This window comes from Lepidochelys olivacea, assembly GCF_965140295.1.
Source record: "Lepidochelys olivacea isolate rLepOli2 genome assembly, chromosome: 13".
Lineage (NCBI taxonomy): Eukaryota > Metazoa > Chordata > Testudines > Cheloniidae > Lepidochelys > Lepidochelys olivacea.
In genome coordinates this window covers 6,367,868-6,380,562 of record NC_140423.1, presented here as the reverse complement: position 1 = coordinate 6,380,562, position 12,695 = coordinate 6,367,868, and the positions used below count along the sequence as shown (strand labels likewise).

At 41.5% G+C, this 12,695-nt stretch overlaps 1 protein-coding gene across 1 annotated transcript in view; it reads left to right on the top strand.

The window, feature by feature from the left end:
- The window catches only part of COL20A1 (collagen type XX alpha 1 chain), a 95,666-nt gene that overhangs the window by 59,174 nt on the left and 23,797 nt on the right, over positions 1-12,695 (top strand). Inside the window, exons 24-27 of the mRNA XM_084645589.1 lie at positions 1,454-1,596; positions 1,969-2,078; positions 7,658-7,816; positions 10,274-10,351. Coding sequence (XP_084501715.1) covers positions 1,454-1,596; positions 1,969-2,078; positions 7,658-7,816; positions 10,274-10,351 — 490 coding nt within the window. The remainder of the gene's footprint in view (positions 1-1,453; positions 1,597-1,968; positions 2,079-7,657; positions 7,817-10,273; positions 10,352-12,695) is intronic.

Here is a 12,695-nt window from a genome sequence, read left to right as displayed (position 1 = left end):
TAAAAGACCAAACTTTGAGGCAAAGTTTCAGCTAGAAACATGATTGGGGCCGGGCCTTTTTAACCTCTTTCACCCTTTCCCCTAATGTTCCTGGTTTGCAGTCTGACAATTACTGTTGTAGAATACAAGTTTATAGCTCCACTGGGCAGCTTGACTTTGATTGACAAGAAGGATTAACCAGTGACTTTGGAATGTGACTTTACTGTGCACCTCATTAGTTGGGATCCTTCTCAAAGTCCTATGCATTGTCATGGGTCAACTTTCATTCCAGGCAGTGCCAATGACCCCAGTAGCATTATGGAGTATAAATCATGGCAGATTTGACTCTTAATAGTCAGTTTTATTTTATTTTGAAGCCTAATTACTAAAGCACTGGGAACATTTAAATCTTATTTAAAGAAGCAAAGCTTCTTACAGTAAACAGAGTAGGGGAATTCAGAAGGCTCTAAGTAATTAAAAAAGCATAGACAAATCCATTTGCTCAACCAGTAGGAGTATCAGATACACAAATATGACCTTCCAAGGACATTATATAATTTAAAACAAAACAAAACTTGATGTTATGTTTGAAGCAGTCCTGAAAAGATTGTTGAAGTGTTGTGTATCTACCCATGCAAATGTGGCCCATACAGATTACAAATGTATCTGTGACATGGCAAATTTTTCTTTCTTCATTCACTTTTGACCTATGCCTTTTGAGTGACATTTGCATGCAGTAAGTGCTTTGTAACAAGTTTGGAACAGAAGTCTAGAAGAGAAAGCAAGACCTTCTCAGGAGTCCATGGCTTGACTTGTTACATGTCCTCTCACGGGTTTCATTTTTGAGTCCCAAATTTCACAAGTGATCTTAGTATGGCTCATGTGTCTTTTTGCAAGGTACTTCTAAGTACCTCTGTCAAGGCCTGAAGGTCTTCCCCTAGTTTTCTACCCCATCCATCACAGCCATCATTCATTCTTCTTGACAAGGAGTTTTGGATAGGACCCTTTCAGAGCCCATCAAAGTAACTCGATAAGCTACCAGAAGTGTCTCTTTTGAATAATGCAAGGCTGCATTCACTGTGTCTTCAGCATTCCCTGACCCAACACAGGGAGTGAGAGATTGACCATGATGGCTGGACCTGTACCTCCCTTTTGATGCTATGACAAGGCCACAGGGATGCCCTGCACATGCAAAATTCTAGGGCATGTGTTTTTTAAACCCAAGAGGAATGTACAAAATACGGAGCAAATTCTCTACTGGGGTAACTCCTTCAACTTCAACCGAGTTACACCAGCAAAGGATCTGACCCTGTATTTGATTTCCACAAATGAGCCTCACTCAGGCCATCATGCCTCAGTAACACCACTCTGTATGTAGCTCAGAACTGTTCTGGTTGCCAGGAAAGTAGAACATTAGCTCCCTGCCATTCATTATCATTAGTCACTGAGCTGACTTCTGCTTGTCTCATTCCAGTGAAGTGCTTCTCTCTGGGATTCCGTCTGTGCACACCATCAGCATCCTCCTCCGGCTCCTTCCGGAGACTCCCAAAGTGCCCTTTGCCGTGTGGCAGCTAACAGATGAGGACTTCCAGCCAATCCTCGGGGTTATACTTGACTGTAAGGTTTCATGTAGTATAGATCAGATTCAGGTATTTGAAAGAGTAACAGAACCAACTTCTATACTCAGTTGGACAGTTTTATTATTGAAACTTGCCAGTGTCCAGCATGAACATTTCAGAAGCTATCGAAATAACATATGGAAATGTTTTTCTGTATAGTTAAAAACCCACTAAAAACTCTAATTTTATTTACTCCATTTTGCAATGTATGCTTGACTTTGACCATTATTTTCCTTTTTTGTGCTTTTAAAGCTTGACAAGTATTAAATGTTTCAGTATGTTTAAGCCTATATTTTTTTTCAACATGCTGTAGGTGAAATCAAATTCTATTTTAATTCTAAGTTCTTATTTGTCCTATTTTCCCCTGTAGCCAGTAAGAAATCCTTGACCTATTTCAATCATGACTACAAGGCTGATTTACAGGAAGTCACCTTTGACCAACAGGAAGTGAAGAAGATATTCTATGGGAGCTTTCATAAGGTCCTTATCAAGGGAGGGAGTAACTTAGATCATTATCTCACAAGGGCAGGCTGAGAAAAAAATGCAGTCAGTATATATTATTTGTACTGAAGAGTGGTTATGAGAATGTTCTTTAAAAAGTCATTAGCCAATTGGCCAACCTGTTTGTGTTGATTTGCAATTGTAAGGAATTTTGAGTCATCCCATATGAAAAATACATATTTTCCAAGTATTGAACATATCTAACATAGTTAGATATATTTAAAAGACATATGAGTATATAAAATATATCCACACATTACAAACTTGGCTAATTGTCATATTTAAAATGTAATATTTGGTGGAAACATGAAATGCTACAGTAGTGAAATGTATGTAATACATGTTGAATCACGTGCTTCCTTTTTAAATATGAAATTTTTGCCAGTTTTGTACAGTATATTTTATATATTTTCACATAAACGCGTTAGCAAAGATATAACCACCCTGTGAAAAAATATGTATTTTTCTCCATAAGGGATGCATTATAAGAGCTAACATGGTAGCTCTTTCAGTTCACTCGCCTTGATTTTAATATTGCCCGATATGTGTCGCTCAGCTGATCTGTTTATTAGCGTGTATGCATGTCCATTTATGATGCAGTGTTGTAGTCCCAGTGGTGAATAGAATGGTACTTATGTAACTGCACTATCCCTTTTTCTCTGGATATATCGTTGAAATGTCACCTCTAGTCCCAGCCAAGCAAAGATTTAAGCTTTTAAATTGTCCTGTGGAAGTCAGTGAGACTACTGAAGGCCTATTGGCCTTAAAGTTAAAGGTATGTGTATGTCTATGCAGAATCGTGGTCTAAGTGCAAAAGAATTTGCGAGTCTTTGTCTAGTCCTGACCCCCACCATAAAATCACCACTCAGTTCAGCAGAAGGAATCGTCTACTCACGAGAGGCAAAGGACTGGAATGGCTGATTGTAGTATGAACTGGGGTTGTGGTGGATAATCCTAATAGTAGGCGTTTGGGGGGGACATGGGATAACCTGTGAAAGGGCTGGCCAAGCTAGGTTTGCACGGGGTTACAGGTCAGGGTGTAAGTGCCCTGGCACACAAGTGCCAGGGGAGCTTGCCCAGTGGCTGATTGCTCTATTCCTGGATCTAACTGGAGTCACCAGTTTCTCTTTCATTCCCATCACTTTCTTCCTCATATAAGAGTAATAATTAAAAAGGGAAACGTAGGAAACAGGAAGGTACTGAAGTAAGGCAATTGGGTATGTGATAGACCCACAGTTTGTCAGATGGCCACAGCTGTTCACTCTGCTAACCTATAAAAAGGTGAGTTACCATGGAGCACATTCTAAGGCAATATAGCCAGTGGATATGCACAGGTCTGGGACACAGGAGGCCTGGGTCCAATTCCCAGCTCTGCCACTGACTTGCTGGGTGACCTTTGGCATGTGTCGTCATTTCCTGTGCCTCAATTTCCCCATCTGTAAAAATGGGGATAATGATACTAACCTCCATTCTAAAGTGCTTTGAGCTCTAAAGATGAACAGCGCTAGATAAGAACTAGGTGGTGGTATTATTCCCCGCTGAAGTGCCAGAAGTAATCGTTTTTTAAGCTCAAGGTTGAGGGCACCTAGCAGATTTGTCAGAGGCTGTTAGAAATTAGGCTGTTTATTGCCTTTTGATTTTGGGACAACAACATTACAAAGCGGTGGAAAACAATGGCTTTTTGTGGAGCATCCTTCATACATGATCCATAAAACACTTTTGCAGAGAAGCTCAGTTCTAACCTGAATAAAAGGGGGCAAGTAACACAAGAAGTAACACAAGATTTCAAGAAGAGAAGTAGCTCTGTGTTCTGGAGGCTGGAGAGGGGGATGGTTAAAGATAGATGGGTCAGCACAAGATAGATGGGGATTTGGAGACAGGGAGAAATGAGGGGAAAATGGCGAGAGCTGGGGCACTCTAATTTCTCACCTTGTAAAGACAGTGTGTTCTTTTTAATATTGCACTCCCCACAGCCTGTATCTAGGCAGCAGGCACTCCTTAGGGGACTGCCTCATCCAGAGTAGGTCGTGTTTTATTCCGGAATGCCTCTTGCAAGAGGTTAGAAGAGTGTCTTCCCTCCTAGGACCTTCCATGTGGCTTTACCTTGACACAATGCAAGCCTTGAACACTCTCATTAAAAGCCTAATGTATTCAAGAGGGAGTAAAACGAAGCGTCTGCATAGCGCAGCTTGGGCCCTGCCTGGCAAGATCTCAGCTAGGTAGGTGCAGTTCAGATTATGGAAAAGAAGCCGTGTCACATTTATCATCTCAGGTCTGCTGTCCCTTTCTCCTTGGCCCCTCGCCTGGGGCAGTTTGTCAGTGAGATTGCCTCTGCCCTGCAGGTGACTGCCATCCGACCTGGCTCCTATGCTTTTCAAGATTTTTTCACGTGCCTGGCTTATTACCATCCTCAGGCTCCCTCACACAATAGTCCCCTGTGCAGAGACACTGGGGGACAATATTATTCTGTCTCTTATTTTTCCTGAAGTCACTCTGCAATGTAGCTGCTGCACTGGAGACACTGATTAAGTTCCTGTTTTACTGCCCACCTTCCAAAACTTGAAAAGCTCCTTTGAAGGGGTCTCCGCACAGTTCTTCCTCAGCCCACCTTATTACTCCTAAAAGCATCTCTCTCTGCCCTTTCTTCTAGCTTATGACCAGGCTTTGGAATATTAATGATCTTGGCTGGAGGTGTCAACATAAATCCAACTTGGTTTGCTTTAGTTTAAAGAGGCAGGACTCACTTTTTGCCTTTTAGTTCCCTCTGAACTTCTTTTTCTTTAGATTGAATCTGAGCTATTGTCATATTAAAGGCAATCTGTCACAGTCTTCATTGCTAGGTCTAAAACGCTTAGTGCTACAAATGTTCAGGTCTTTTTTTTATTTTACAAAGAAGCTGCACAAGAAGAGAAAGAATTGAGATGGACTGAAAATCAAGCCCCAAATCCAAACATCCCTGATCTATGAGTACATTCATTTCTGGCTCCAAACTTCACAGCTCAGTCCTCTTCCAGTCATGGAGTCAACAAAAGCTGCAGATCTAACTAGTCTATATATCTATTTTAGGTACTTCTATGGCCACCATCACCATATTATCTGACTGCCTCACCATTTTGAAAGTATTTATTCTCACATTACTCATGAGCGAGGGTAGTTCCACTATCCGCCTTTTACATATGGGAAACTGAGGCACAGAGGGGCGAATTGAGTTGCCCAGGGTCACACAGGCCATCTGTGGCAGAGCAGGGAATTGAATCCAGGTCACTCAAGTCCTAGGCTGGACCACCCTGCCTCCCTGAGCTATGGCGGAGGTCCCATCTAGATTGAGATTTTTAATTTCAACATGGATTCGTTCCTAGTTGTGAGTGGAGACAGGCAGTACATTTTGAACCTTAACTGACTTCTCAGGTTGCTAAAGCTGCTTATCGTTTGGCTGTGTGCCTTCTAACCCCCTGACCAGACCCCCAGTGGCAGGTATGATCACTCAAAAGTGCAATGCCTGTAGTGTACAGTATTTGTCATGATGAAGGCATGGATTTCAGTCGCACTCAAAGCTACAGTGAAGTAGGTTTCCAAAAACACCTTTCATGGTGCTTTAAAGCAGTTACAAACACAGTGGGGATTTCATGTCCCATCCATCAATCGGTGCACTCTATACTGCCTATTACCTTAAATGTTCTGCATACATTTTCATCTTTAAGTGTTTTTTGTTTAGTTTTGTGTTAAATATGCAAGAGAAAAACACATTCTTTTTTCCCATCTGTACCAAACATCATCTTGTATTTGCTGTTAATAACCACTTTCCAAACAGAATAATAACTGTGAGACCAAGACCAGCACTAGAAGATTATAAAAGGAAAGCCCTGCATTTTCATGTGTGGCAGAAAGAGAGATCTTTTTGTTAAAATACCGGCCCATTTTCAGAGGTCTTTCATAACGTAGCTCAGGGACTGCTAATGGGGTATTCTTTCACCACTAGTTCACCACTTCAAATCTGGACCAGGTTGCTAATGACAGTATAACTGGTTGGGAGAGAAAAACTAATAATTCCCTGCACCCCTCTATGTGTATTATTTATTTATTTATTTATTATTGATTTGAAGTTCAAAAACTTAGAAAAAGTTTAACTTGTTTGACTGAAAATCAGGGAACATTTTAAAAAGAAAATTTCATCAAAATAGTCCCCAACTTTTTTTTTTAATTTAGAAATTAAAACCCTCCACCCAAATTAGCACCTTACAACTAGACCTGAGCAAATAATGGACTTTTTGGTTTGGGAGTCCATCTGAAAACTTTGGGGTGGCGGGGGGCGTGGTTTGGTTCCAGCTGAAACTGACATTTTTGTTGTTTGATTTGAGTCAAACAAAACAATTCTGGGGTCTTTTCATTTTGTTTCAGGTAATGTTTGGGGTGTTTTCTCACTTTTTTTTGTCTTTGTAAATTAGCTATATTTCAAAACAAAGCACCATTTCGTTTCAAAATGTCTCAACATTTTGTTTCAGAAACGTCAACACAAAATGGTAAAAGCTTTCCTTTTTATTTTTTTTGCCAGCTAAAACGCTTTGCTGAATTCGACCCGAATTCATGAATAGTTGAGGAGTTTTGAAAAAAATAATTTTTTTGGCAAACTTACTATTTGCCAAAAAAATTGTCCTGCTCTACTTAACAGCTGTCTCAGTAGACAACCCAAGGACGAAACTAATTATGGAGGCTGATCTACTTCACATCACAACTCCAGGGATGGCTCCTCCAGAAGAGGGTTGACATCCAGCAGTGGGCTCTTATGGCTCTGTAGATGCAGGCAAAGTCTAATTAACTATATCTCCGTTTACTCAAACTCTTGGTTATCCCAAGCTCGTGTATGTCTTTCAGGGTTTGACTGCAGAAGAACTGTGCTCCAGCTCTCAGCCCTATCCTGCGTCCCTTTTCTCCAGCCCAAGAACTGGCCACGAGGATGCCAAAAGTCCTGTGCTCCAAAGCCTTCTGTGCATAAAGTGGGCTGTTTGTTGTTGTTTTGACGGAAACTGTGTGCTGAAGCTCACAGCACTTTTTGCCATCTTTACTGACACTGTTATGGGCTGAAGGCTTCTGCGCACAAGGATTCCTGGCTTGCTCAGGGCTGGCTGGGGGAGAGGCCTGGGAATCTGAAGAAGAGCTCTTCTCTTGCATAGCCCCTAAACTCTGCAGGAGTATTGAGGAGCTGAGGAGCTGGCTGTCCCTGGGAAAACTGTCCCGCTGTTCATAGTCTGGGGAGCTAAAAATAGGAGATCCTGAGTGCAGATTTCAGTGCTGGTTGGACTAGCCCTCCCACCCCCTTCTCACTCGTCTGAAATTTTGATTCTCCAATGGTTTTGATGTCCCTTAGGACAAGGTATTATTGTCCATGGAGGAGTTCACTCTCTAGGGCTTTCACCCAATATCTTTTGCGATCATTACATGCACAAAAAAAGATGCCTTTGATTGCCGAAGTGGATATGAACTCTGCCAGATACATGATTAAAAAGAATCCTCCGTCCAACAGGTGGGGTCCAACGCATCTATTTTTAATTGTTATCCAGGTGCACATAGCTGTGAGCCATTTCAGGATCAAACTCTACTTGGACTGTAAGAAAATAGCAGAGAAACCGATCAATGCTATGGGAAGCATCTCCACTGCTGGCTTCATCATGCTAGGAAAACTGACAGGAACCAGAGGACCCAGGAGTGGGTCAGCAGCAGTAAGTCCAGCGTTTATTAGTTTTAATGAGGAGTCTTGTGTCTAAATTCAGGATTGGATGGGATACAAATCAGAGCAGAACTACTGTCCCCTCCCCCCATTGCTCTTGTGTTGAGTTCACCCCCTGAAGTAGGGAAGCTTTTGAAATTTGTTGAGCATTTTTAATGCAATGTTTTGCACATTCTCCTCCTGCCTTTGGGAATTTGTGATGAGATGTAGCACAGCATGTGTGTGCCACGTAGCCACGTCAGCTCGCACCCTGATCTGTGGGTGAGCAGCTTACATGGTGCTTTAATACTACATAGTCTTGAAACCCGAGGACATACAGATCTTGTTGTAATTGGCTGAAAAAGGCAGAAGGGTTACTAGATTGCTTCTAAAAGAGAAGGCTTTATACATCAGCTCCCTTGGACTGGCAGCAGCCACATGCTAATAATCACGGGGGGCAACATGTTCAGATGGGTTTCATTTGGTCTAAAAATCTCAAAAGTGCACTGTCCCTGAATGACTGTCAAACAATACTCAGAGCAGTCACCATAAATTACAACTCAAAAAACCCTCTCAACACCAGACTCAGCAGCAGACAAAAGCCCACTTTTGCCCCACAGGTAAAGGAAAAAAATAAACATCTTGGCTTTGCCCCGTGCCCTGAAGATCAATGGTCTTGGGCTGATTGACCCATTAGAAAAGCAAGCACCAGAGACAAAAAGCACCCTGAATCTGATTCTTCATTACCTTATACCTCATGTTGCCATTTACACCGCTGCAAAATAAGTGTAAAAATACTCCAGTGGCTGATCTGGTTGTGTTTTATGCCCCTGGGCCCAGATCCTCAAAGGTATTTTGGCACCTGACTCCCCTTGATTTCATGGGAATGATTTGCACTGGTTTGAATGATTACACAGGGTTCAGGGCAAGGATAAATTAGTGCTCCACAGCACTCTGACCATAGATCTAGGGAGTGCAAATAAGAACAGATCAGCTGACTGCAACGTTCCACACATGAAGGCAGCATTGAACAAGCAATCTGGCCCATCTGTATTGCATGCAGCCTCAGCTAACACCAGGAGGAAGTGGAATCATGCAATGTACCGTGACAAATGCCATCAAAGGAATGAGCTGTACCATATGGGAACAGATTCATAATAAAAGTGGGATTCAAGCAGCTCTAATTTTATTTGCCAAAGAAATACTGTGGTGGTTTAGAGTGACAGCAGCCATGTCAGACCTCTGCCTTGGAGGAAAATATCCTCTATCCCTCCCCAGTTTTTCCTTTTAGCAGCTTAGCGAGCTGGATCCAGTCATTGAAGAGCTACTAATGAACAGCCCAGACCTTCTCTACTCCCATCATGCTTCAAGCCTAACAAAGTTTCATGTCTTCTGCAGCTCTACCACCCTTGAGGAGACAGAGCGCCTCATTATTGGTTATCATCAAACCTTATTTAAGACATCTCTAAGTGTCATTTGATGTATGGGGCTCATTTTCTATCCATATGCTGCACATCCCACTCTTTCAGTCGCACTGCTCACTCATCATTAAATGTCTGGGGGAAAAGATTTGATTGGGTAAAAATGGCATTCTTAAAAACTGTGGAGTTTAAATATATCTCCCCCCCTTTTTCTTTTATTGGTCTCATGCGGCATTTGCCCTTTTGCTAATCAAAACGGAAAGATCTGGCAGTCTAGGGAGAGGCTGAGAAGGAGGGCAGATTTATTTGGATGGGGAGGATGCATCTCCCAGGAATATCTGCTACTTTTGTTCTTCTACCACTTTCTTTGAGTGGCAGTGGAGCAAAGTTGTCTTTTTACATTTTGGTTTGTGTTGAAGCCAATTACCTGGGGCCTTGGGAGCGGCTGCTGCTGAAATGTGAATAAATCGGAAACTGAGGTTTCGTTAGCATGGATGAGCTTATAGAGTTCACTTTGCAAGGCTCTGGCCTCAGAGGCCTGAGACTTGCAATGCAGTCCAATGACCAGCCACCCCTTCTAAAGTCTGTATTCGTTGCCTTGTGTCTGCAGTTTGTACAATTGCTTCTGAAAGAATGTGTCTATGGGTGGTGGTTAGGGGGAGGGGAGAAAGTGCATGATGGTCTTTTACATAAGGTTATTTTTACATTCTACTGCAGCCAGAAGTGGCCAAGAATTTACACAACTTTCTGCCAGACCACCCTGCGGCTTGCAGTAGGATGAGCTATTATTCTCACTGGCATCTTAACAAGACTTGGCGTGAGCTATTGCTGGGAACGTACAATAACCTGTATAATTGCTGTTCATCAGGACACCTGCAGGCACTATATTTAAAAAAAACAAGTGTGCAGTTCTATCCTTTTTTCTACACCTACATTCTCGTTAGGTGGCCTCTCTTCTTCAGCAGCGGGTAGAATAATTATGCACGGCCAACCCACCTGTCACATTTGTAATTCTTCTCATGACTCGTCTAATTCTCTTTGCTCCACAGTTCCAGCTGCAGTCTTTACAGATAGTTTGCAGTGGCTCATGGGCAGAGGAAGATAGATGTTGTGATCTCCCGGCACTGGTAAGATATGAATGACCTATGTGCTCATTGGGATGAGACTGGGGAGTGCGTCACAAGGAAATGACACTTTAAATAGAAAATTGATAGGCCAGAAGATCAATTTTTATATTTTCCTGAGAAACTAATAAAACTAGCTCGATCTAAGTCCAAGTGAGTCTGTGTCTACTCCCAATGAAATTAATAGCAAAATGCCTGTTGGCTTCTCAAAGACATCTCCACCAGGGCACGTAATTCCTGTCCTGAATCAGACCTACCAAGCCAGCACTGACGGCCACACAGCTCGGCTGTTGGCCTTCCGTTCTGAGTTATAACTACAGCCAGTTGGAAATTTTCTGATGAAACAAAGCTTCATCAGAAAATGCCAATTCATCAAACCTAAAATGATTGGTGAAAATAGCTTTGGGGACCAGCTGGCCCATGAGTCTGAAAGCCCCAAGGTCGCTGGCCCAGCAGCTGCTGTCTGAAATTGACATTCAGCGGACAAGAATGTCAGTTTTAAGTAGTAGCTGCCAGGATTCTGGCAACTATGTTTGGTTTTGGAAGTGCCATGTGTCAGGTTTCTGACACATTTTTTTCTTGGGATTTCCAGTCTGTGGGAACTTCTGATATTTCAAATTCTCCCGTGAACCGGAAATCCCGAATTTGTCAGTTGAAGTTATAACATTCCCCTGCTATTCCTTTCCACTCCGGCTTCTACTGCACACAAAAAAACTTATTCCTCCTGAACTGAGAGGAGGTTTGTTTTTTGGGCAAATATTTAGAAAGGAGTAGATTGATTCTTTTCCTCAGGATATATTTATTGTACATCTCAGTGACTATAAAATGTAGGGCTGGTTGGAAAATTTTCCTTTTTAAATTGTTTTTTGATGGAAAATTGGGTCTTTGATTAAACATAATTTTTCACACAAACCATCTGCTATCTGCAGAAAATTTAGATTTTCTCTGAAAAAATGAATGCTCAAAATCCAAAAATGTTTTGGTTTTGAGCTTAAAACTTGAAATATTTCAGATGAAAACAAAAATATTTCAGTTTGAATATTGTTTCTCAGCTGGACTTTATTTCCCATAATGCACTATGGCCCTTGGACTCCCATGATGCACTGCCTCATATCACCAAGAGGCGAGACCATGGTGCATCATGGGAAATGTAATCCAGCTAAGTACTAGAATGATAAGGTAAAATTTTCAGCAGTGCCTAAGTCCCATGTTCAAAAGGGACTTAGGAGGCTAAGTACCATTTAAATTAGTGCTGTCAAGTGATTTACAAAATTAATCATGCAATTTATCGTGCTATTAAACAATAATAGAATACCATTTATTTAAATATTTTGGATGTTTTCTACATTTTCAAATATAGTGTACAGTGCTCACTTTATATTTATTTTTATTACAAATATTTACACCGTAAAAAACAAAAGAAATATTATTTTTCAATTCACCTAATACAAGTACCACAGTGCAATCTCTTTATCATGAAAGTTGAAATTACAAATACAGAATTATGTACAAAAAATAACTACATTCAAAAATACAACAATGGAAAACTTTAGAGCCTACGAGTCCACTCAGTCCTACTTCTTGTTCAGCCAATCACTCAAACAAACAAGTTTGAATACATTTGCAGGAGATAATGTTGCCTGCTTCTTGTTTACAATGGCACCTGAAAGTGAGAACAGGCATTCATGTGGCTGTGTTGTAGCTGGCGTCACAAGATATTTACGTGCCAGATGTACTAGAGATTCATATGTCCCTTCATGCTTCAACCACCATTCTAGGGGACATGCGTCCATACCGATGATTTTTGCTCGATAACAATCCAAAGCAATGCGGACCAACATGCATTTATTTTCATCATCTGAGCCAGATGCCACCAGCAGAAGGTTGATTTTCTTTTTTTGGTGGTTCGGGTTCTGTAGTTTCCACATCGGAGTGTTGCTCTTTTAAGACTTCTGAAAGCATGCTCCACACCTCGTCCCTCTCAGATTTTGGAAGGCACTTCAGATTCTTAAACCTTGGGTCAAGTGCTGTAGCTATCTTTAAAAGGCTCACATTGGTACCTTCTTTGCATTTTGTCAAATCTGTGGTAAAGGTGTTCTTAAAGTGAACATGTGCTGGGTCATCATCCGAGACTGCTATAACATGAAATGTGGGTAAAACAGAGCAGGAGACATATAATTCTCTCCCAAGAAGTTCAGTCACAAATTTAATTAATGAGTTCTTCTTTTAACAAGCATCATCAGGATGGAAGCATGTCTTCTGGAATGGTGGTTGAAGCATGAAGGGGCATACGAATGTTTAGCATATCTGGCACATAAATACCTTGCAGTGCTGGCTACAAAAGTGC